This window comes from Pseudorasbora parva, chromosome 17, assembly GCF_024679245.1.
Source record: "Pseudorasbora parva isolate DD20220531a chromosome 17, ASM2467924v1, whole genome shotgun sequence".
In the NCBI taxonomy this organism is placed as follows: Eukaryota; Metazoa; Chordata; class Actinopteri; order Cypriniformes; family Gobionidae; genus Pseudorasbora; species Pseudorasbora parva.
Genome location: NC_090188.1, coordinates 6384708 through 6407756, shown reverse-complemented (window position 1 = coordinate 6407756; position 23049 = coordinate 6384708). Strand labels below are relative to the sequence as shown.

Sequence of the window (23049 nt, the reverse complement as noted above, 5' to 3'; positions counted from 1 at the left end):
CAAACCGTACTCTGTTTATGTACACACGCGAATCCCTAATTTACATACTAAACCCCGCCTCCCGCCCACTCACGGCAGCGTCATGACGGAACATTATCCGCTTAATTTACATACTAAACTCCGCCCGCCGTGGCGAGCGTGTTCGCACATCCACCCGGGATCATCCGCGGAAAAGGAAGAAAATCACAGGCTGTCAGAAAAGTTTTGCTGCGGGGAGAGGATCGGGCTCGATCTGGCAGAGGACAGTCGGAGGATCGCGCTCTCAGGATTATTAATCATCCCAATAAACTGATATTTATCATCATCATGGACGCGCTAAAATCAGCCGGACGCGCGATCATTCGCAGCCCCAGCCTGGCGAAACAGTCCTGGACCTCTGGAAAACATAAAAGTGAGTTTTACAGCTGTCAATCTGCATGAATTCGCCGGGATACGACCATTTTACATCTTGTTTATGTCTGCGGGTCTGTTTTTGAAGTTTAGAGTCAAAGTTGTTTGCAACTTGTGTGCTTAAAGCGGGGATTTACTCGCATTTACATGATATTTCATAACAAATGACGAAACGGTTTAAGTTTTCAAAGTCAAATCCATTATAGTGCAATATTCAGGAAATAGCATGTCTTTAAATGATGACTGTGGTGTGTATTGTAGAAACTGAAGACGATTTGTCTCCTAAAAGGTTTTGAATAGTTTTTTATTCTGTTTTATATGCTGAAGCCGAATTTTTTTCCTGGCGTTACAATTTTGACGGTTTTGTTTCACTGAAGCCACAGCGCGAGATCAACGTGAGCTTCGGTTCCCAGACTAACGATTCATTTGAGCCGATTCTTTATAGTGAATCAATGTAACCCGATTCCCGAACGAATGACTCGTATGAGTCGGTTCTTTTTGGAGGATTTGTCAACATACTGTACATTGTACAGCGTCAGATTCCTGAATGATTGATTCGTATTAACCGGTTCTTTAAAATGAATGGAAACTAACATCCGTATCGATATGAATTAGATCTATACGAACATAATCTGGTGTTCTGTGTTGCTGCAGAGAGCACGGCGGTATAATGAGGCTGATTTTGGCAACCCAGTGTTGCTAGGCAATGCTTTTTAGGTGTACACGGATTTGCTTAATTCTCGGAAAAAGTGAGAAAGTCTGAAAAAAGGGGGTTTCTCTTTTTTTCTGTCATTGTTGGTTTCTGTGTTTGACCATTTCTTTGCTATGCTGTCTCGGCTCCAATAAAACACACCCTCAAAGGAATTGTTCCAAACCTCTGACTCACTTTTTTTTCTCCTTCAGTTGAACATAAAAGGTGAATTGTTTTTATAAAATGTTGGCTTCTGTTAGTTTGATAGTTGAGTGAATGGGGACTGGAGCTGTCAAGCTCTAAAATGTTAAAGCGTAGAATAAAAGCGGTCCATATTACGTCCACGTCTTCTTAAACCACATAATATAAAATATAATAATATATATATAATAATATATATATAATAATAAAATAATTATTCACTGAAGATCACTTAAAAATGTTTGGTTTGGTCATGTGAGTGGCATCAAAAGGCAATTTTTTGAATAAAAACTCAAATTTGGATCTGTTCCTCCCACACAGTTATCATATAGTTTGAATGGGTTATATGGTATTAATAATAATAATAATAATAGATTTTATTTATAACGCACTTTTCATTCCGAAGAATCTCAAAGTGCAAAAGTTATATTAAGATATATTATAATTTATGCACCTTTATACATTTTTTAAAACCTTCACAGCCCTAGTATCGACTTTCATTTTATTGAAAAGAGTAGTACATTTTAAAACATTTCAGGATATTCTATAAAAATGCAATTTTGTGTTCCAGTGAAGAGATGGTAATATCAGTATCAATATCAGGATGGGTAAATGAAGAGATTTTCATATTTGGGTGAAGTATTTCTTTAACAGAGTGTCCATCTATGCACACTAAATGCAAATAGCCGCCTTGTGGAAAACACTATTTATACTAACTCCGCCCACTGATTTCTGGTTGGACAAGACAAAAATACAAAAGCTGTCAGCGTGTAAACAGATAGTTTGGATTGAAATCGAGTTCGAATACGTTTTTTTGCCAAACTCACTCTTCTCCCTTTTCCCATCACATATCAGTCTATCAGATCAGAAAGGCATTTATTTTACAATAAATATGAAGAAAATATGTGCATAGTGGGATAAAAAGGGACTAAATGTTATTAAATATTAAATAGTTTATCATGTAGGGTTAGGGTTAGGTGTATTGTCCCAATAAGACAGCATTTATTTATTAAATATAATCGTTTACACTCAGCATGTTATTATTGCATACTATTTTATAATGTAAAATACTGCATCTAACACTTATTGCAAGGAAAATACAGCTTTTTTCACTTTAAAGCTCAGTGCACATGCACACCGCTGGTCTCAGCTGCTCGCGTTCTCCCGATCTTTGATCTCAGATGCGGTGTGTGAGTCCCACAGACAGCAGCCATTCCAGCAGAGTTCAGTCCATCTGCTGTATGGTGGAATTTCACAAAAACAAGCTTAACTGCCTGGTGACCTTTTTGTTTGCTTTCACATGGGGAACCCCTCCACAAACACAGTCAGACTGATGTCAGCACACTGACGTTTGGATGTTAGAGATGCATGATATATTTGTGACCATACAGCTGTTCACCAATATTAACATGGTTTAAATTATCGGCATATCTGCAGTTATCATTTTCCACCATGTTTTCATGAATGAAGTACGTTATCCATCTGCAGCACTTAAGAAATGTTATGTAATTTTTATTATTATATATTTATAATTATGAAATATGTATTTATATGTCATGCAGTCCTAATATAGTATAGTATTATAGCCTATATTACTGTATTTATTAAATAAAATCTATATATAATTTATTTATACATTTATTTATTTTTTACACACACACACGCACTCCATAGATGTAAGGGTTTTTATTGTATAAACCGTAGTTTCTTCCCCCTTACACTGCCCCTGCCCCTAAACCTACCCATCACAGGAAACATTCTGCATTTTTACTTTCTAAAAAAACTCATCCTGTATGATTTATAAGCATTTTGAAAAGTGGGGACATGGGTAATGTCCTCTTAACTCACCCTCTTCTGTAATACCTATGTCATACCCATGTTATTATACACATGTGTCCTGATATGTCTCACACACACACACACACACGCACACACATATATATAATATACTTTTTTTTTTAATGGAACTTTAATGACATCCCATAGGGTTAAAATATTCTGTCCACTCTTTGCAGCTCTAACAGCTTCAAATCTTCTGGGAAGCTTTCCACAAGGTTTAGGAGTGTGTTTATGGCCTTTTTTTTTTTTTTTACCATTCTTCTAGAAGTGCATTTGTGAGGTCAGGCACTGAAATGATGCAACAGTTGTTCCTGTGAATGTGGCCTTGACTGACTATAGTCCCCTGAGAGTGAGGATTAAAAAATGAGAAGTGCTTCATTTTTGACTGCTCGTTTGTTAAACTCTGAAACCTTTTGTCTAATCACATTTCCCTGATTCTGCCCAAGCCGATCTCAGAAACCTGATCAGTATGTATTAACATTATTTACTGATTTTCCCACCACAACCCATGTCATAGATAAAGCATGACACTGACGATGGCTCCCATGCTCCTGTGAAGCAAAATGCTTACAAGAGTTAATCCTTTCAAAAGAAATCTTATGAAAGGGGATATATCTGTTAGGACATGGTTTTTAGCAGTTCCCAGTAGTAGTCCCTGGTGTTCACTGTTTTTTAGTCCCCAATTTTGATGGTATGTTCAGATTCTGCACTGATTATAGGAAGGTCAGTGCATTGACTAAACCCGATTCATTCCCATTGGCTCGAACTGAAGATTGTGTTGACTGTTGGAAATTCGAAACTTGATCTATCAAAAGGATACTGGCAAGACTGAGAAAGCCTCTGAAATGTTGTCTTTTGCTACTCCTGATGCATTCCTTCAATATAAATTGATGCCGTTCGGACTACAGAATCCTGGTGCAACATTTCAGCGTTTAATGTCAAGAGTGTTACTTAAGGGGTTAGTTCACCCAAAAATGAAATGTATGTCATTAATGACTCACCCTAATGTCGTTCCACACCCGTCAGACCTCCGTTCATCATCGGAACACAGTTAAAGATATTTTATATTTTAGTCCCAGTGCATATGCAGTCAATGCCCAATGTCACGTGATTTCAGAAGTATGGCAGTTTGACGCGATCCGAACTGCTGAAATCACGTGACATTTGCGACCCGAATCATTATCTCAATAATGACATACATTTGGGTGAACTAACCCTTTAATGTTCCTAATTGTGATGTCTACCTCGATAATGTAGTCTGGTATTCTGATTCTTAGGATGATCATATTCAACTCATGAGCTGTGTTTTTGCATGCTTGAAAGATACTATAATATCACCTTAAATTTGGTGAAATGTGAATTTGCTTACGGTTGGAAATGGCAAAGTTTGACCACTTAGCTCTAAAGTTCAAGTTATTCTGTATTTTCCTGTGCCTACGACGAAGAGAGAGCTTAGACATTTATTTTCTGGCTACTATTCAAATTTCTGTAGAAACTCCACCCAGATTTTAGTGCCGAATCATGATTATGTGGCTACTTTTGGCACCTGGAGCTCTCTAATTACAATATATATATATATATATATTCAAATATCAAAAGAAAATTTTTCAATTGTTAATGTGCTCTTATCTCATTAATATAATAATTTCAACATGAATGTAAAGTTGCATAATTCCTCAGACTGATTCTGCTGCTATGGTGACATTACGGTGGATTGGGTCGCGGTTTGTTACTAATGTTACGTGTCCTCATCCAACCTTTTTTATTTCTATACACTTAATTCCACTTCTTGCGCTCTGGTGAGAGTCTCCACTACACAGAAAAATAGGGTGTCAAAATTGTACCTTTAGGGGTACAACAGCTTGTCGCTGTGGCAGTACCCTTAAAAGGACATCTTTGTACCATTTTTACAACAAAAAGGTTCATAGTAGTACCTTAAGGTACGCATTTGTTCTCAAAGGTACTAATATGCACTTTTTAGGAGTAAAAAAGGGTACAAAGATGTCCTTTTAAGGGTACTGCCACAGCGACAAGCTGTTGCACCCAATTTAGACACCCTATTTTTCTGTATGTATAATAGAGTGGCAGACAGTAGACGGTACTTTGAGCCTGTCTTAACAGGAAATGTGTGTCATTGCAGCAGACTCACGGAGCATGACGCCTGAAACCCACTGCCAGTTTTACACTAAACACATGATGCGTTTCAAGAAACCAGTGATGGACGGCAGATTTTAGTGCTGAATCATGAGATCATGTGGCTACTTTTGGCGCCTGGAGCTCTCTAATTACAATTTCTGGAGTATGTTTTGTTAAACTGATGGCTCTGACTCTGAGCTCTGATTGGATGAGTCATTTAAACTAAAGCCAGTGTAATACACATAAACACAGCTGTATTTCTCAGAAACTGTAAACAGTCTACTAATTAACTTTATTATAGCAGAAGTAATATTTTCTGCTAAATATTTTCTACATATGTTCTGATTCAATTTCTGTGACCCTCAGCATGCTCTGACCCCGGTATGTTATTTTACGTGGTCAACCACTTCGTGGCTGAGTTGCGGTTTTTCCCAATTGCTTCCACTTTGTTATAATACCACTAACAGTTGACCGTGGAATATTTAGTAGGGAGAAAATTTCATGAATGGACTTAATGCACAGCTGGCAACCTATCACAGTACCACGCTTGAGTTCACTGAGCTCCTGAGAGCGGCCCATTCTTTCATAAAATGTGTCTAGAAGCGTCTGCATGCCTAGTGCTTGATTTTATACACCTGTGGCCATGGAAGTGATTGAAACACCTGAATTCAAAAATGTGGAAGGGTGTCCCAATACTTTTGCCTATATAGTGTACATAGTATATTTTTGTAGTGCAGTGTAGTAGGGATATGATGGTTAGGAAATTTTCCCACAGGTTAACTGACGTGTGACAACCCGGATAAAACCGCTATCACCGGCGTTTTTTTTCCCAAATTGCTAATTTTAAAGGGGGGGTGAAATGCTGTTTCATGCATACTGAGCTTTTTACACCTTTAAAGACTTGGATTCCCATCCTAAACATAGACAAAGTTTCAAAAACTAATGTTGGACGTTTGATGGAGTATTTCTGTGTCAAAAATACTCCTTCCGGTTTCTCACAAGTTTCGGCAAGTTTTTTCGAGTATGGGTCTACTTGACGGTAAATAGATCGGAAGGTCCTTGTATGGGCCGTACGGGCTCTTCTCCCGGTAGGGTGCGCGCGCGCGTGACTAGAGGGAGAGAGAGGAAATGCACGCCGTAAACAGTCTCTCAGGTGCAGATCCAGTCGTCCGTGAACACTTATGACGCGCCGCGCTCCACTTTATTCCTATGGGTGACGTCGAGCGACTTCAACGCTTCAGCACAGCATTCCGGGAAGGCAGCGCTGCATTTGAACCGATTTGAACGCAGAAATGACGGGAAGCTTCAAGGCATCGCTTCAGTCGCGTCGCAAAGTGGATTTCCACGGTCACTGCTGTCACAGGACTTCACCAAATCATACCAAAGAAGTGTGTTTTTGACAGAGCGGTCCCAGCGATAAAGGTTCGGTCCTTCTTTGGAAGCAGCCGGTGAGTAAAACTGCTTCAAATGTCTCTGCTATTGGCTACCGTCGCATGAGTAAACATCAGTAAACGATACGATCGCGTGCTTCGTCATTCAAATGCGCTAACGGTTACTCCATTGTTGTTCTGTATAACGTTACACTAGTCTGACGTGCAAAACCGTTTTGCTTGCTACCTCTAAGGTCTAGTCACATATAATAGTCCATAAACCGAATCATGTCCTCATAAACTGCGCGTAAAGACACACAAAGGCCCCTAAATACAGTACATACCACAGAGACGGACGTCCTGATGTTGCCGTTTCTCCTGTTCAATTTATTTCAGCCTCAGATTTGATTGTGGATCATTATCTGTATTAGCTGAGATAGCGATGGGCTTCTCCACGCTTGAGGACATCGCTTTGTGCACATTCGTCATTCTTTAGCTCCGCCCACACGATACGCCTCCAGGTGCTCGGTTTTTTCCGGAAAGACTCGGTACAGCCCATATTTCTTTTATAAATATGATAAAACTAAAGACTTTTCGGAGATATGAAGGATGCAATACTACTCTATAGGTACTCAAGATTGACATGAGATTGACTGAAACTGAGTGTTTCACCCCCCCTTTAAACCGAAAGGAAAATGCGCACGGCCGCTCGGGCATCCATAACGGAGCAAATCGAGTGTTTTCAATGAATTCCTATGAAAGTTAAGCTTCCATGCAGGAACTGAAAATGTGCCTGACTGGACACGCACCGTGAATGACAGTGCGGCTGTAAATGTGTGCTCTTTGTGAGCCCGTGAATGAATGACAGTGCGGCCGTGCTCATTTTACTTTCGGTTTAGAGTTACCGCCAATTAACGGGGGCGGGTTGCTTGAATAACGGGTTCATTATTATTCTTAATGAAAAACACAGTACAATGATAAACACACTTAAATAGGTGCTTTTACATTTCACTTTGAAATCACATCTTCCGTGATCATCTCAGTCAGCTCTTCACTATCTGATGAATGAAATCTGACTCCTGCTGTGTTTGTGCTGCGACTCCCGTTCGGCTCAGGCTGTATCGAGCATACACATTACGTTTTTAATTATAGGGTCTGTTCTCTAACTGAACTAAAGGATTTTATTACTATAAAAATCAATACTTGTGCCGCGGTGGGCAAGTGATGTAACCAGTGTTGCGCCTGAACAACGTAGACTAATGCACAAGCCTAGTAGTAAATCAAAACATTTATTTACATTCTCATTGGATTGAGCAGAGGTTCTGACTTAAATAAGCCATTATGTTTTGAATTATTCCTGAAGGCTGTAATATCCTGTCTGTGCGTTTCGTGTCACATAGAGTCGTGTAGATGTGGAGAGGGCTCTCAACAGGCTACCTACACTGTCAGAAAAAAAGGTACAGTGCTGTCACTGGGGCGGTATCTTAAGGTACAAAGCCGACTAACCGTACTAATATCTACCATATTGGGTGAGTAAGGTACAAAGATGTACCTTTTCACTTTTGTTCCTTAGGGTACCGCCCCAGTGACAGCACTGTACTTTTTTTTCTGAGAGTGTAGTGGCAGTTGGTTTCAGTAATCTTGTGCAAGCTTAGTATTGGGTGAACGAAGAGCTATCATTTCCGGTACCATCTTCCCACAGAGATGTCTCAATCTGATTGTCTCAAGTGTTTCTTTGTGGTCGGCGTCTTATCTGAACAAATACTACATGAAAGGGTCGCATGAAACCTGAAGCCTTTACATTTCAAATTAGAAGTCTCAGTACAGTACAGCTAACAACATATCCACCCTAGTTTGCAATGTGGAAGTGAGTTATTTTCTGTGAATGTGTGAGGCTTCTCATTCATCAGCTGCTATAAGAATGGCAAAGTGCAGTAAACGGGAAAACTGTTGGCGCTACAAACCAGTTTCTGTTAATAAATTCAAATAATATGATAAGTACCATTTTGCAGTATCATTCAGCATAAACTCTTTTTAAACAGGTAAATATAAATAGATATTTTAATGCTCAACTACGATTCTTTCTGCATTTTCTTTATTATATATTTTTTTATGTACAAGTAAATATGTAATTCTAACATTAAATAATTTTAATGTTAAAATTGAAATTATGTAATGTTAAAATTGAAATTATGTAATTTTAACATTACATAATTTCAATTTTAACATTTTACATAGTAATATTATTATTTATTTATATATTTTCTATATAAAAAATTAGAATTTTTTTTCTAAAAATTAGAAAAATTAGCCTTCCTGCGCAGTTTGGGAAATTATGGAATTTGATTTGAGCAATTTATGGAAAGTATGGAAAACATTTTTACAGACTGTTATATAAATAAATCATATATTAATAAATGTATTATACAAGCAGAGTGATTTCATGCACTGTAAAAAAATATTTAGAAAAAAAGTTACCGTGGTTGCCCTAATTTTGAGTTCATTGAAATTAAAATTTTGAAGTTATGCAATGAACATTTTTTGAGATTCGACAACCTTTATTAAAATATTATTAGATTTTTAAGATTTTGTAAACATATTGGCTAATTGTGTGTGTTTTATTTCTGATGACGCAGTGAAACATGCCAAATAGTGCTATTTTAATGATTTTATTAAAAAAAATTATGTGGTTCAGATACAATAATATTTTGAGTTTCTATTTATTAAACAAATTTCCTTCATTGTATCAACTCAAATTTTTAATTTTAATAAACTCAAAATTTTATGGCAACCAGGTTACTTACTTTTTTAAGTTAAACCAACAAAAAACAACCAATTTTTTTTACAGTGTGGCAAAAGTTTAGGTTGTCAAACACTGCTGAATAAATTTAAGGCGCACATTTTTATTACGCAAAACTTTTTTGTGTGAAATTTGTGAAATGGAAAAATATGTAAGAACCCTGAAATATGTTTTTCTGCATTAACTAATTTTAAGAATATTTTATTAAACACCACTTTTTTTTTTTTTAAAGTGTTGTTGATAAATCAAACTATACCGGTCTTGCGGTTTGTTGGCATTTGTATGCAGCAAAGATTCAGAATAGTTTGCTTATGAAATGATTTGGTGTTTAAGTTTAAAGTTGGTATCCCTTTGCTGATAAATATTGAAATATTTATAACGTTTGGTTTGATGTTAACGTGGAACTCAGCAGCTATCAAATACCTGAACTCCCTTCCTGAGAGAAATCTGATTATGTTGACTCAGATGGAAAATATTGGGTCTGTAGTTCCCATCTTTCCAGCGGCGAGGGTTTGGAGCTCCTGCTGGGATGTGCAACAGTGAAATGTGTCTGCAGATCTGAGCGCCGCTGCCAGTGTGTAATGGAGATTGTGTCCATCAAAGCTCTCTTTACAAGCCAGATTTACCTCCTCAGACATCGTCAGTATCTCAGCACACACACACACACACACACTCATTCATATTCATGCTGGTGTGTGTGGCTGGAGATTGAAAGCAGATCAGGGTCAATAAGAGATTAAGAAAGTGATTTTGTAAGGAAGCTGTTTGACACTGAAATTGATGGACATTTAAACTTCTTATGTTCAAGGGATGTTACGAGAGGAGTGTATGTATGGCTGGATGATGTAAGCATTCATACTTGGGATTATTGTATTGGGTCAGTGAGTTTTTTAAAGAGTCATGGAGCATGTTTTTATGATCATTTCTTTGTTTTTGGGACTTAAGAGTAGCAAAACTGTAAAAAAATAAAGTGTAAGTTCAATGAATTTCCTTCAATCAGTTCAAATTGTTTGCTTCAGTGAATCAATTCAAAACTCTGATTCAGTGATTCATTTGCATCATAACTGTGTACAGTACCATTTTTTACCATTCACTTTCAGCAATGGTGCATTAAATTGATCATAAGTACAGTAAAGGCATTGATAATGTTAAAAAAGATTTCTTTTTTTAAAAATATTTGAGCGTCTATTAATCAAAGAATCCTGAATAAATACATCATGACGCAGCACTGTTGTCAACATTGATATTAATCAAAAATGTTTCTTGAGCAATCTTGATTTCTGCAGGATCATGTGACACTGTGGTAATGATGCTGATAATACAGCTCTTTTATCAAAGTTATAAATTACATTTAACAGTATATTACAGTATAAAATAGCTATTTTGAATTGTAATTATATTTCACAATATTTCTGTTTTTACTGTATTTTTGATCTAATAAATGCAGCCTTTGTGAGAATAAGAGACCAAAAAAATCAACTCTATCTCTTTCAAAAATATTTTACTGACCACAAACTTTTCTACTTTAAACTATAGTATAAAATAAAGATTTTTGGACAATATTAGTCCAAAGTATTAGTCCAAAATATTAGTTGGACAATATTAGTCCATGTTTAGTATTATTCAATGTTAATGGTGCATTTAAAATAAAATAATCACATTTTCTTCCTATTTTTGTGAAAAACATGCACATTTATATATTTTGAATATTGTTTGGTTGAAACGATTGATTCTTTGATAGAAAATAATGAACTTCACAGCAAATCCATCAATCCTGAGATGTAATGTTGTTAGCTGTTTATGGTCCATCCCTCCGCGTGAGCAATGATTCGTCAGCGTGTCTGAGAGCTGTGTGTGTGTTCATGAAATGAAGACACAGCAGGTCTTTCACAATCCTCATGAGAGCCTGTTGATTATGTGCTTTTGCAACCTGTAGATGTGTGTGTGTGTGTGTGTGTGTGTGTGTGTGTAACGTCAGGCTAAATACAGCAGTGCCGAGCCCTTCAAATCTCTTTAAAGCTTGATGTTATTTAGGGTCTCCTGACAAACACACACACACACACACATATACACACACACACACCTCCTCTCCACTGATCCTCTTGGCTTGATCCTGAGCAAAATTACCTTTTCAAGTCGACATGAAAAATGCCCCTCAAAACTTATTTTACTTCACAAAAATAGCATACATCTTCAAGTGATTGTTTATTAAGTTAACACACAGAATACACTCGATTGTGTGTGTGTATCAGCCTGTGTCAGTGTGAGATCTCTCTTCTCCTTCTCCTCCTCCTCCTCTGCCGTTCTGTCATCTCTTGTTTTATCTCCTGACTGAACAATGCCTCCTATTCTGCTATTCCCATCTCTCTCGGTCCCAGACGGCATGATCTGTGCTACTTGAGTTCACACACAGCTCTGTGTGCGTCTCTCAGTAGAGCGATACACTCGACTCCCAGATTTGACTGATAACAACCTTTCAAAATATGTGCATGAGCTACCACACTGAATACAATTTGGTGTAGGATTTCCTTTGAAACCATTTTCTAATGAATTTCACAAATAATATCCAAAAAATGGCAACTCAATTAATGTGGACGTGAAATGGAAGTCGATTCGATTCTTCAAAGTGAAGTCAGCAAACCTAATTTTATTTTTTAATTTTTTAAACAGTACATGAGCTCTGAGGTCATGTGATGAAATATTCTTCTGTAAAAGCCACTATGCACACGTGCATTTTAAAATGCGGTAGATCTGATGTTTATTCTGATCATTAATGTTAACAAAATACTATACAGTTTATTGAACATTAGTGTCTTTTGCTGCATTGATGTTGCTGCTGTTCACAGAAATCTGTCATGAGTGTTTTTGCTGATAAAAGCGGTGGTCATGATGTCGAGTCAGCCGTGATCAGCACTAATGTGAATCTAATACTGCGTCAGTGAGTGTGTGTGTGGGTGAAACCTGTCCACAACATGCAGAAAGTGACAGAGCCTTTTCTTTGAACCATTAAGTTTTTTTTTTTCTATAATTTTAATCACCATAATTCTTAATGCTGAATAGTTGTATAACAATTTTTTTATTTAAGATGTAAAAAAATGATATAATTTTTTAAAAACTTAATATTATTTATATTTATGCATTACATTTCTTTCATTACAAGGTACACTATGTAGTATTTTTACAGTAAAATATCCAAAAATCATTAGGCCGGTGTTATATATTTTGTTCAGTTGAGTTTTTGTAAATTGTAAATTGTGAGAAAATTGCTATTTTAACCAATGACCTGGGACGTGTCGCGTAGCGTCTGAGGGAGTCGCCTGTCAATCGCGTCATATCTGCGTTCCCCTCGGTTTGCGGTTTTATTCTGCAGAAACGCTTTTCTCTTAGCAGTGTGAACATGTCACAGCAGCGCCGAGCGAACACACGGAGTGACGTCATAACATCATTTTAAACACACTTGAATGTATCTAATATGATAAACAGAGCTGCATTACCTTATAATCATGACCGTAAACGCGGAAATAGTGCAGGCGCCCGGCGACTGTGTCCCGTCCCGTCATAATAAAAGTCCTGGTGCTCGCGAGCCGTGTGTCTGTGTAACATTCGCTCCAGCGGCCGTGCTCAGCTCCAGAACACTCGGTCCTGCTCTGCTTTACACTACAGTAACGTTAATAACCGCATCCATGAACGTGATTTCTGCCCAAGTCCTATTTTCCACCGGCTGTGAGGTGAAGACCACATGTCCCAAGATACTTGGCGTCATCAAACTACACCTTTGTTTAGAATAGGCGCCCTCCAGTGGACGGAGAGTTGCATATTGCACCTTTAATTAAAAATGCCTTGTTGTCTTGAAAATAATTTCACAATAATAATAAAAACATCTTAATGGTCTTATAAATGTATTTTTATTTACTTATTTTATTTATTTAAGAAAGGGGGAACAATGCATATTATTGAACATTTACGACATCTGCAGACCCCCTGGCAGGAAAACATAAAACATAAAAGGAAAAACTATAACACAATAAGACAAAGACAGACATGCTAATACAACAATTAATATAAGAATACACAATAGAACAGCGACAAGTTAGAGGAACAGCAAAAAAATTTACTTAATTTTTTTACTAAATACATTTTTTGTGTGTGAAGTATATGATATGATATGACCAAGACATGATCTTGACATGTTTTGATTTTCAATATGATAATAATCATAATAATAATATAATTTTTAAATTAAAAATGTGCTCAATTGTAATGAAAATAATGTCACAATAATTATAAAAAAATCTTAATGGTCCTATAAATATACTTATTATACACAGCAGGTGACTGCATTTGGTGTTGATTTGAAAAGGATCTGATTCTGGTGGGTTTGGCTTGTAGGTGTTTGGTTGTATTGTGTTAGTTGTTTCTCTGAACAAAAGCTTTGTGTTATGTGTGTGTGTGAGTTTGTGTGTTTGAGTTGAACAGGCTTTGTGTTTTTCTTCAGTGAGATTTGCTCAGATGTGCTCATGGACAATGACTCCATTCTCTACTAACCGCTGTAACATCACGCGTCACATTCACTGAAGATTTAGAGATTCTTTGTCACAAAATAACAATGCCATTTAGGACTCTTTGAAACTGACATGCCTAATGAATCTTCAGCCAATACAGGTTTTTACGATGAACGATGCTGATATCTAGGCCCTGTTTACAACTGCTGTTAAGATGTGTTGTAGTGGATCGGATCACATGTGAATGATGCTAAATACAGATGTAAACGAGTCTAAGACATTTTGAACTTGTCCACTTTCAACCGCTTCCAGAGGTAGTCGAAAACACTTTCGTAGTGTAGATGCTCATGTGATTCACACGGCCAAAAAAAGACTGCTTACTCTCCGCTACTGACTTAATGTGTAAACATTACGGGAATCGCGCTAGCCAGACGGGATTTAAACGTTGGCTGGAGACCTACACTGTAAAAAATTTCTAGTGCTTTCAACTAATTATTATTTAGTAACTAGTTCCACAGATTTTTTACGTTCACTCAATTTCGTTCTAGAGATTGTTACCTGAATTAATAGTTTTTAATTGGCTCAAACTTGACATCCACATTAAAATGTACGTTTGCTCAATTATTTTTAAAGTTAATTGAAATAATAATTTTTTGTTGGCTTAAACTTGACTTCAACTTTAAAATGTACGTTTACTCAACCTGTTTTTATAATTAATTCAACTAAAACGTTTTAATTAGGGGTTTCATTTTTAAATGGTTTTAATTGTTACTAGAAATTGCAGTGGTGGAACTAGTTACAACATGTTATAGTGAGGATAAAAACAAATTAGAGCACATTGTATCATCTGCATTTATAACATTTGGTATACAAACAATACATTTTCATAAGAATTAATTTCAAATTTCTTTAAATAATAAAAAAAATGACCAAAGCCCTTGTCAATTTTCTATAATGTCTTTAATGCACCTTTAGTTTTGAAAATACACACAGTCAAAGTAGATACAGTGGAGCATTCTTGCTACTTGTCAGTGTTTCAGCTGGAAAAGGGATAGTTCACCAAAAATGAAAATTCTGTCCTCATTTACTCGCCCTCATGTTGTTCAAATCCTGTATAAATTTCTTTGTTCTGCTTAACACAAAATAAGATATTTGAAAGAATGTTTGTAACAAAGCAGATTTACTACCATAGTATTTTCCCCCCTACTATAGTGATTGGTTGCTCCATCTGCTTGGTTACAAACATTCTTCCAAATATCTTATTTTGTGTTCAGCAGAACAAAGAAACTCATACAGGTTTAGAACAACATGAATGACATAATTTTCATTTTTGGGTTAACTATCCCTTTAAGAAGAACTGACTGGGCTGGATGAGAAACTTTGCAACGACAAATCAATGGATATCTTGGTCACATCCTGTTGGAGAAAGAAAGAGAAACATTTATAATAATAAAAAAAATAAAAATTTCTTTATACATTTGATCAATATTAAGAATTTACTTGCATGTGTAACTAAACTAAAGTTTAGAATTCGTCCCACTTGTGAGGACGATGAAATGAACGCCATTTTATCATAGTATTCATGGTTATGTTGTTCCCTAAATTTACAGGACAATTTCAAAAGTTGGAACGCGAAAAAATCAACACAACCACATAACGTTAACCCTAAATAGCGTACATTATTTGGCCTACATTAAGTTACACGTTTGACACGTTTCAGTAAATTTGCACACGTGTATAAAAATCACCACTGCACCTTGGCCTATAGCTAATGAGAGAAAGTTTGTCTGACACAAAATTAGCACACAACACGCTGAGATTAAATCTAAAATACATTATATAGTATTATAGTTTAAAACAAAATTATGTATTATTACTTAAACATGGTTAAAGACCACATTAACGTAACGTAAATCATTTATTCAATGAGGAGTGAACTTGACGTCGACATCACTTAGGCCTAAATAATCCCTATTTCCCTTGGATATATTTACTTCTAATTTACTTCTTACTTCACGTCTAACGTTAAATATCTACACAAGCCTAATATGTTCAAAATATTTGTCTGCAGTTTAATCATTAACACTTACCTGACGCGTGAACTGCATCCTCAAAATAGCTGCTGCCGTATCCTTCCGCGGATCAAAGTACTCCAGAGATGCTTCCGGGAAATCAAACGAGCAATACAGATCCCTCCGCGTAGTCAAACAAGCTCTTGTACGTTATTCATTAAAATTAGGCAGATTAAAAGCCACAATTAACTACATGTTTGTGAATTATGTATATTAAACATGTAATATGTAAGTGTTGTGGGATCCATCTTCTCATTATAATGCAGATACCATCATAAACAAAACATCGAAAATACATCTAATTTCACAAATTTTGTTCTGATATAGGCTATTTTATCAAATGTTTCCTACAGCCCATTTCAACAGCACAAACAAAAATCTATTTACCATAGTAAAATATTGTGTTGGCCATATCCTACTTTTATAAAATGTTGACTGGATTCGTGTTTTTTAGTCCAGTCAACATTTGCAATTCTAAATGTTGACTGGATTTGAAAATATCAATTAATTTAATGTTTTTCAAATATATTTCTGAAGACTTAATATAATTAGTCTTCTTAACTAAGCACAAGTAAGAAAATTAGTTCAACATATATTTTTTTGCTCTTCCATCATTTTATTAATTGGATTTTTTAGAGTGTAAGTTTGGTTTGAAGATGAAAAACGTACCAAGCACAATGTTCTCTCACCATTCCTGATTTCTAATACACAGCTATTGGTGTGATCTCACGGCTATCCGAGCAGAAAGGAAAACTCCTGCTCTCCATATGTTTTTCCGTCGTCTTTAGTTCGTTCATATGTACATTGTGTGAGCTTATTTCATAGAAAATCGAAAGGTATGAAAAAAACATACATTTAGCCGCCCATAGACCTCCCCTCGAAGAAATCAGAACAGAAGTGGTTTGAAAGTGGACAAAAGAGGGGTGTTGAACAAAAGACAATGTTGAAGCCTGATCGACCAAAAGTCATCTTATAACCAGGCCCTAGAGAGCAAGAATAATACAATCACATTGTTAATATTGTTCAAGAGCGGACTCATCCATTACATAATGCACATTAGCGCTTCTAAATCTGTGTTTAATTAATCCATTTATTTTTAGCTTTATTGTAATTTTAAGAAAATGGTATTATTCCAGGTTATAGCGAGGCAATTACGAGGCCAACACTTTACTATAACATCACGTCCTAAGTAACCAGACACAACACAACACAGCGACACACTAAAAGGTCTTTTCCATGTTTATCAGATTTTTCATCCAAAACAGCCGACCACAATACACAACGATTTATTTTTGGAAACTATTTCTATTTTTCCACAGCATCACGGCTGGAATGACAACACACAAAGTATGACAATGATAATCTCAGGTTTTATTTAATGTTAATTACGTATAGTTTAAATATCATTTGCGTGACCTTTATAGATCAATAGTCGTGTTCCAGAAGTAAAAACTAAATTTTCTCCATGGGGAATAGATTTTTAATGATAACTAATACACCTTTAAAGACTAATTGATTGCATTTGCTACTTTTGAAGACGTCAGCCCTCATTAATAGTTTTAAAATAATCATGTTTAACAGTGGAATTTATGGTGGAAAAACTGCATTACCCATAATGCCATACAAAAATTCAACCAATCAGAGATTCGAAACAAGCAAGTAAAGTCTGTCTCCTTACAGTTTCAAAATATTAAAATTTTTTAATATATAAGCATATTTTGCAATAAGCTTTGTAATATATTCTATATTTATATCAACATTTTAAATGCAGAGTTTTATATTCTCCATCGTTTTTTAATTTGATTTTACAATGCTTCATGGGATTGTAGTTCTTTCCCTCACTGAAGACATTAAGTACATAGCCTTAGTTGTGCCTATGTATTTTTGTCTGAATTTCAAGTAGACCTATATATTTTGCTTCAAATCAAAGTTTATATTGTCATGATCCAACTCGTTGCTGTTTGGCTTAGTTCATAGCTTGTTATAACGCTATAACAAGGACTTTTTTGAAATCCCTATGGGAGAAATGAAAGGGAAAAATACTTCCGGAATCAAGGCCGCTGAAAAAGTGGACGGGCACTATACTGAAAGACAATAGATAATTCACCGTAGATCTTGAAAATAAATAAAAGGAAACCTGAATATTTCTTGCATTTGTGACGGATTGTTTTGGCCAATCAGTATGTATTTTCAATAATGTTAAAATTTTGTAATATTTACGAATTTGATTAGGAGTGATGTGTGCTTGCAGAGAGACTCCACCCATATGCTCTTCCTATTGGTTGTGATTTTTTTAATGGATTTTGTTGCGTCTGGTGTAGACAGACAAGTTACTTGTCATTTTAATATTTTTGCATCAAGCTAAATTGAGCTTAATTTGTATTGGACCCAGAATATTCATTTAATTGCAAAAATCTAATGAATGTTAGTAATTAGATTTTGCGTGTTACGGAGAGTCCAACAGCACAGATTATTGTATTTGCAATGCTGAAGCGTGAAATTTCATCTCCTCCAGTGTCACCGAGGGCATTGAAAAAAATAATTGGAGCTGTCATGAAGGTTTTTCCAAACACTCCTTGAGAGTTCACAAACCTCTTTTTAAAGTCTGGAGCGCGTCTCCATCTAAGTGCTATTTTCAGCTCTCGTTCAGGAGACGGAGGATCCGTGTTTGGAAAAGCTGAGCTCATACTGCGAGAGCTGTAATCAGAGCAAACCCCAGACAGTCAGGATGTTGATTCAGCACGTCTGTGATTGACATTGAGGTCGTATCCTGAAGAAGCCGCTGCATGGTGGCGCTTTATGGACGGGTCGGCGCAGACCGTCGGGGACATGATTACAGGTCAGTGATTACAGTGTCATCTGAGACGCTCACAGGAAACGACTCAAGAGGTTTATGTAAACGGGGCCTCGAGTGAAATGACTCTCGTCTCTGCATTCGAGTGATGGCCTGACCCTGGGCTGCGCTAGAAATGAGATCCAGGAAATCGGGTCGGATTTTAATGTTTGGAGTGTGGAAGCGGAGAACGTAAATGGCTTTGTTTCAAAACCTAGTGAGCTGCTTATGAAGGCATCATAGACAGGCTATTCCTTTTAAAGGGGTGGTTGCATGCGATTTCACTTTTTTTACTTTAGTTAGTGTGTAATGTTGCTGCTTGAGCATAAACAGTATCTGCAAAGTTACAGCGCTGAAAGTTCAATGCAAACGGAGATATTGTCTTTCAAAGTTATGGCAGTTTATTGCCTACAAAAGCGGCCGGTTTGGACTACATCAAGCTTCTTCCTGGGTTGGTGACATCACAAACCCTTGCTAGTCCAGCAGATGTGACTTCTGCCCGTAATGGGAAGGGGCGTGGCGTTTCCGGCAACCTGTGCTTGGCACTTCAGCCAATAAAAATACAGGAAACTACATTTGGCCATCCAACCAATCTAAGACCATTGTGTTTTTCAGAGGGATGGGCTTCATAGAAGCAGGAAGCAAACGAGTCGGTCAAAGGACAGTGGAGACAGCGGTGTGGAATAAAGGTCAAATAGAAGATAAATACGGGGTTTAAAAAAAAAAAAAGAATTAAGATGTTATACTGCGCCCCATAAACACAATCAATGCCTAGAAAAAACGACAAACCCTCCCCCTTTAAGTTGCCAAAATGAGGATTTAAAAGTACTGTAAAAGTAGTCCATAAGACTCCCTACGCTATTTTCTGAAGCCATATTTTCTGATAGATTTTTGTGAGAAACTTGAATTGAAAAATAATACTAAATAGCACGGCTGAGATCTACTTTAGCTTATGATGTGTTTGGGTTATTGCTTTCCGTTTGCAAACTGATTTGAACCGCGCATTTCAAACAAGCGTCCCGACTGATTCCGAGACACTCCTGCGAACAGCAACTCCCAGTAACCTCCTCATTTACAGGGTTTGCCTACCTAATTGCATCCGATCAAGTGAACAGGACACACAGGGTTTTCCTTGAGAGAAGTGGAATAGCTTCAGGGTTTCTTCCGGGGTCTCGAAGACTGACATATATGGGAAAACACTCTGACTTTCTGCTGGTTGCATCACCTATAGTTCCTGCTGAACATAGACTCGCTTATAATGTACTCGCACATGCTGATGAGTGGCTTCATTCTGTCAGCTATTAAACCAAAGGGCTAGTGTATAAATATATAACAATTTTAGCTTTTTTAAACTTTTAAACTTTCATTTTTGGTTTTGGCACATAACAATAATCGGCCTTAGTCAGGGAAGTGCCATATTTAGTTTTTGACAGGAATAATAAAATGAGGCTGTGTGGGATAGAAGGACCGTTCTGCTGTAACAACAGCATACCAATTGACCCTCCGCTAAGCCACGCCCGAAAACCGCCACAGGCCAGTCGTGGCACATTGACATTGATTTTAACACAGATGAAAACACGGCTGTGAGGGATAGCCCGTTCACACACCAAGAATGATAAAAATAACTACAGTATATTAGAGTCTACACCCACGGACGACATTGTTCTCTTGATTATAAGTGTGCGCTGCAGTTTTGTTTTCTGCTGCTATAATGGTCAAGCGCTTGAGCAGGATGGATTTTGATTGGCTATCAATATTTTTTGTTGTTCATTAGCTGGAAAAATATCATTTTGAAAGTGGCTTCAGTGATTATTCTGTGCTGTTATAGTTATTGTTGTGGTGTGAACTATGTACAACCCTTTTAGTTTGCCAGGCATTTTCCGTCATTAAACTAGCGGTGTGTATTCGGACATGCCCTAAGAGCACCTGTGCTTTGCACGTCAGACCATGGGCTCAGATTGTTAAAATAAGGCCCATAATCTTTATAGTAATCTTTATAGTAATCTTTATAGTTACTATCCTTGGTGAGAACAGGCCTTAGAGGGATAGTTCACCCAAAAAAGAAAATGTATTATTTATTTACTCACCCTCAGGCCATCCAAGATGTCTTTTTTTCTTCAGTACAGTAGTAAAGAAGATTTTTAACTGAAACCAAATGCAGTGTCAAAGGCTACCTTCACTAACATACAGGCAAAACAAAATGAATATCTGTGGCTCCTGACAATACCTTGAGTTCACCTTTATCTTGAATGTTCTGAGGATGAGTAAAATAAAGGTGTCATGAACTGGCTTTTTAAAAATTTTTATACTGTTGTCTGAGGTCAACTAATGGGGCGTGTTTCAACCGAACCAGGAAAGACCTCAATTGGATAGAGCTACAACCAATCAGAGCAACGAAGCGACGCATTGTCAAATGTCAACAGACAGAGCTCAACTGCACTGCGTTTTTTTCCGCGGTTGTTTTATATGTCCAAGGGTTGAGCGACTATTATGTGATATATAGACCCATGAGTGCGAATTTTAGCAGGCAACCTTGCCAAAATAACACACATTTTACCCCCCAAACACCATTTTTCCCCTGGAGAACCCCCCGAGAAGCTATTGTTTAAGGGCTAGTAGTTGGCGGATTTTGTTGTAAAAACTTGGCAACCCTGTCTGCACACGCGCTGGAATAAACGATCTTAGCCGGTGTTGTAAAAAAATAAAAGAATTTATTGATACACAGAGAACTTACCCAACATGATCATCATCTTTGAGAGAAATTGTGAAGGTGAATGCATGTACAAACAAGCTCTCCGTTTAGGATTCGAACAAATATAATCCAAGCCCCTTTGATGACGTGATGATTACGTTACTGTTGATCATCTGTCCGTCATCGTCTAAAGCCCGCCCTTGATGATTTCATTGGTCCAAACAGCTTCTGTTTGGGGATAATTACTCCTCTATGGAGCGATGCCAGACCGAATTGCCCGACCTAAAAATGTTGTGGGCGGGGCTAAGTTCGGCTGGCATCCAGGCTAGTGGTTGCCATAACTTCACCGTAAAAAATACAGCAGTAACATTTTAGATTTTACGGGACAGCAGCATATAAATTAAAGGTTTATAATGTGGTAATTACGGTTAAAAAGTTTATTTTACAGTTAAAAAACGTATAATTTTAAAGTTTATATTGAAATAATTATGTGTATAGGATCCGAGGGAAGCTTATGCAGTGACTGCGTTCTTCCACAATATCCTGCTATCTTCTAGGGCTGTGTATTGCCAAGACTCTGGCGATACAATACGTATCACGATACAGGGGTTACGATAAGATATATTGCAATATATTGCGATATTGTAAGAGAGGCAATATATTGCGATATTTCTTTTTTGTGTGTTTTTGTTTTTTATCATTTAAAAGAATAAAGAACACAACCATAAGCCTAAAACACGAGACAAAGTATTTTATTTAATTAATACAGTATAATTTATATCACTAATCATATGCAATGTGCAATCTAAGTAAAGGGAAATGTAAAGTGACTGCATGATTCTTTGTGTAAATGTTTTAAAGGTTCACAGTATAGCAGTGGCTATTTAACAACAGGAAGTGCAGTCCATTTCATGACTGAATGACCGTTTGTTTTATATTTAACACAGTAGCACCGATCACACAGAACGCGTTTTTGCAGCGAGAGGCGCCTTTTTTGAATGGATTTCGTTTGGCAGAGAGTGTAATGCGCGCTGCTTATGCGCCCTGGGCGCCTCGCGTTTTTGAAAGAGCGCTCCGACCGCATGAAGTTGAAAAAAAGTCAACTCTGAGCAGAAAAGCGTGCAACATCATCGCACTTATGTTCTGTTGTCCAATCGAATGAATGAAGAGGCGGGTCTTCTGTTTTGTTGACCGTTACATTGATTTGACTGACAGTACAGGTGATTCGGGGGTTGCCTAGAAACATTAAAGCGCACTGCTCATTTTTGAATGAAAAAACGCCGACCAAAAAAGGGAGTGCAGTGCGCCTAAAGCTGTTTTCTATAAAGCAGTCTATTGTATAAAGTGCTATTTCAAGTAATGTTACTGAACTGCAGAGCTGGTGCATCCATATCCACATCGCAATTATCTTTCGTTCTCCTGTCACCGCTGTCAGTTTTGGTGTGTGTTTATTTTGTTACTGAGAGGAAAACATGCAGTACATTCTATCGAAACACTTCTCAGCAGCGCGGGTGACGTCAGGA

The 23049-nt window shown here is 37.0% G+C and overlaps 1 protein-coding gene across 2 annotated transcripts in view; it reads left to right on the top strand.

Annotated features, from left to right (window-relative positions):
* Positions 1-132: 132 nt before the first annotated feature.
* Positions 133-23049, top strand: part of ldlrap1b (low density lipoprotein receptor adaptor protein 1b) — a 63973-nt gene continuing 41056 nt past the window's right edge. For both annotated transcript variants that reach the window (XM_067421476.1, XM_067421478.1), the window contains exon 1: positions 133-391. In XM_067421476.1, the coding sequence (XP_067277577.1) occupies positions 307-391 (85 nt within the window). In that variant the 5' untranslated portion in view covers positions 133-306. The remainder of the gene's footprint in view (positions 392-23049) is intronic.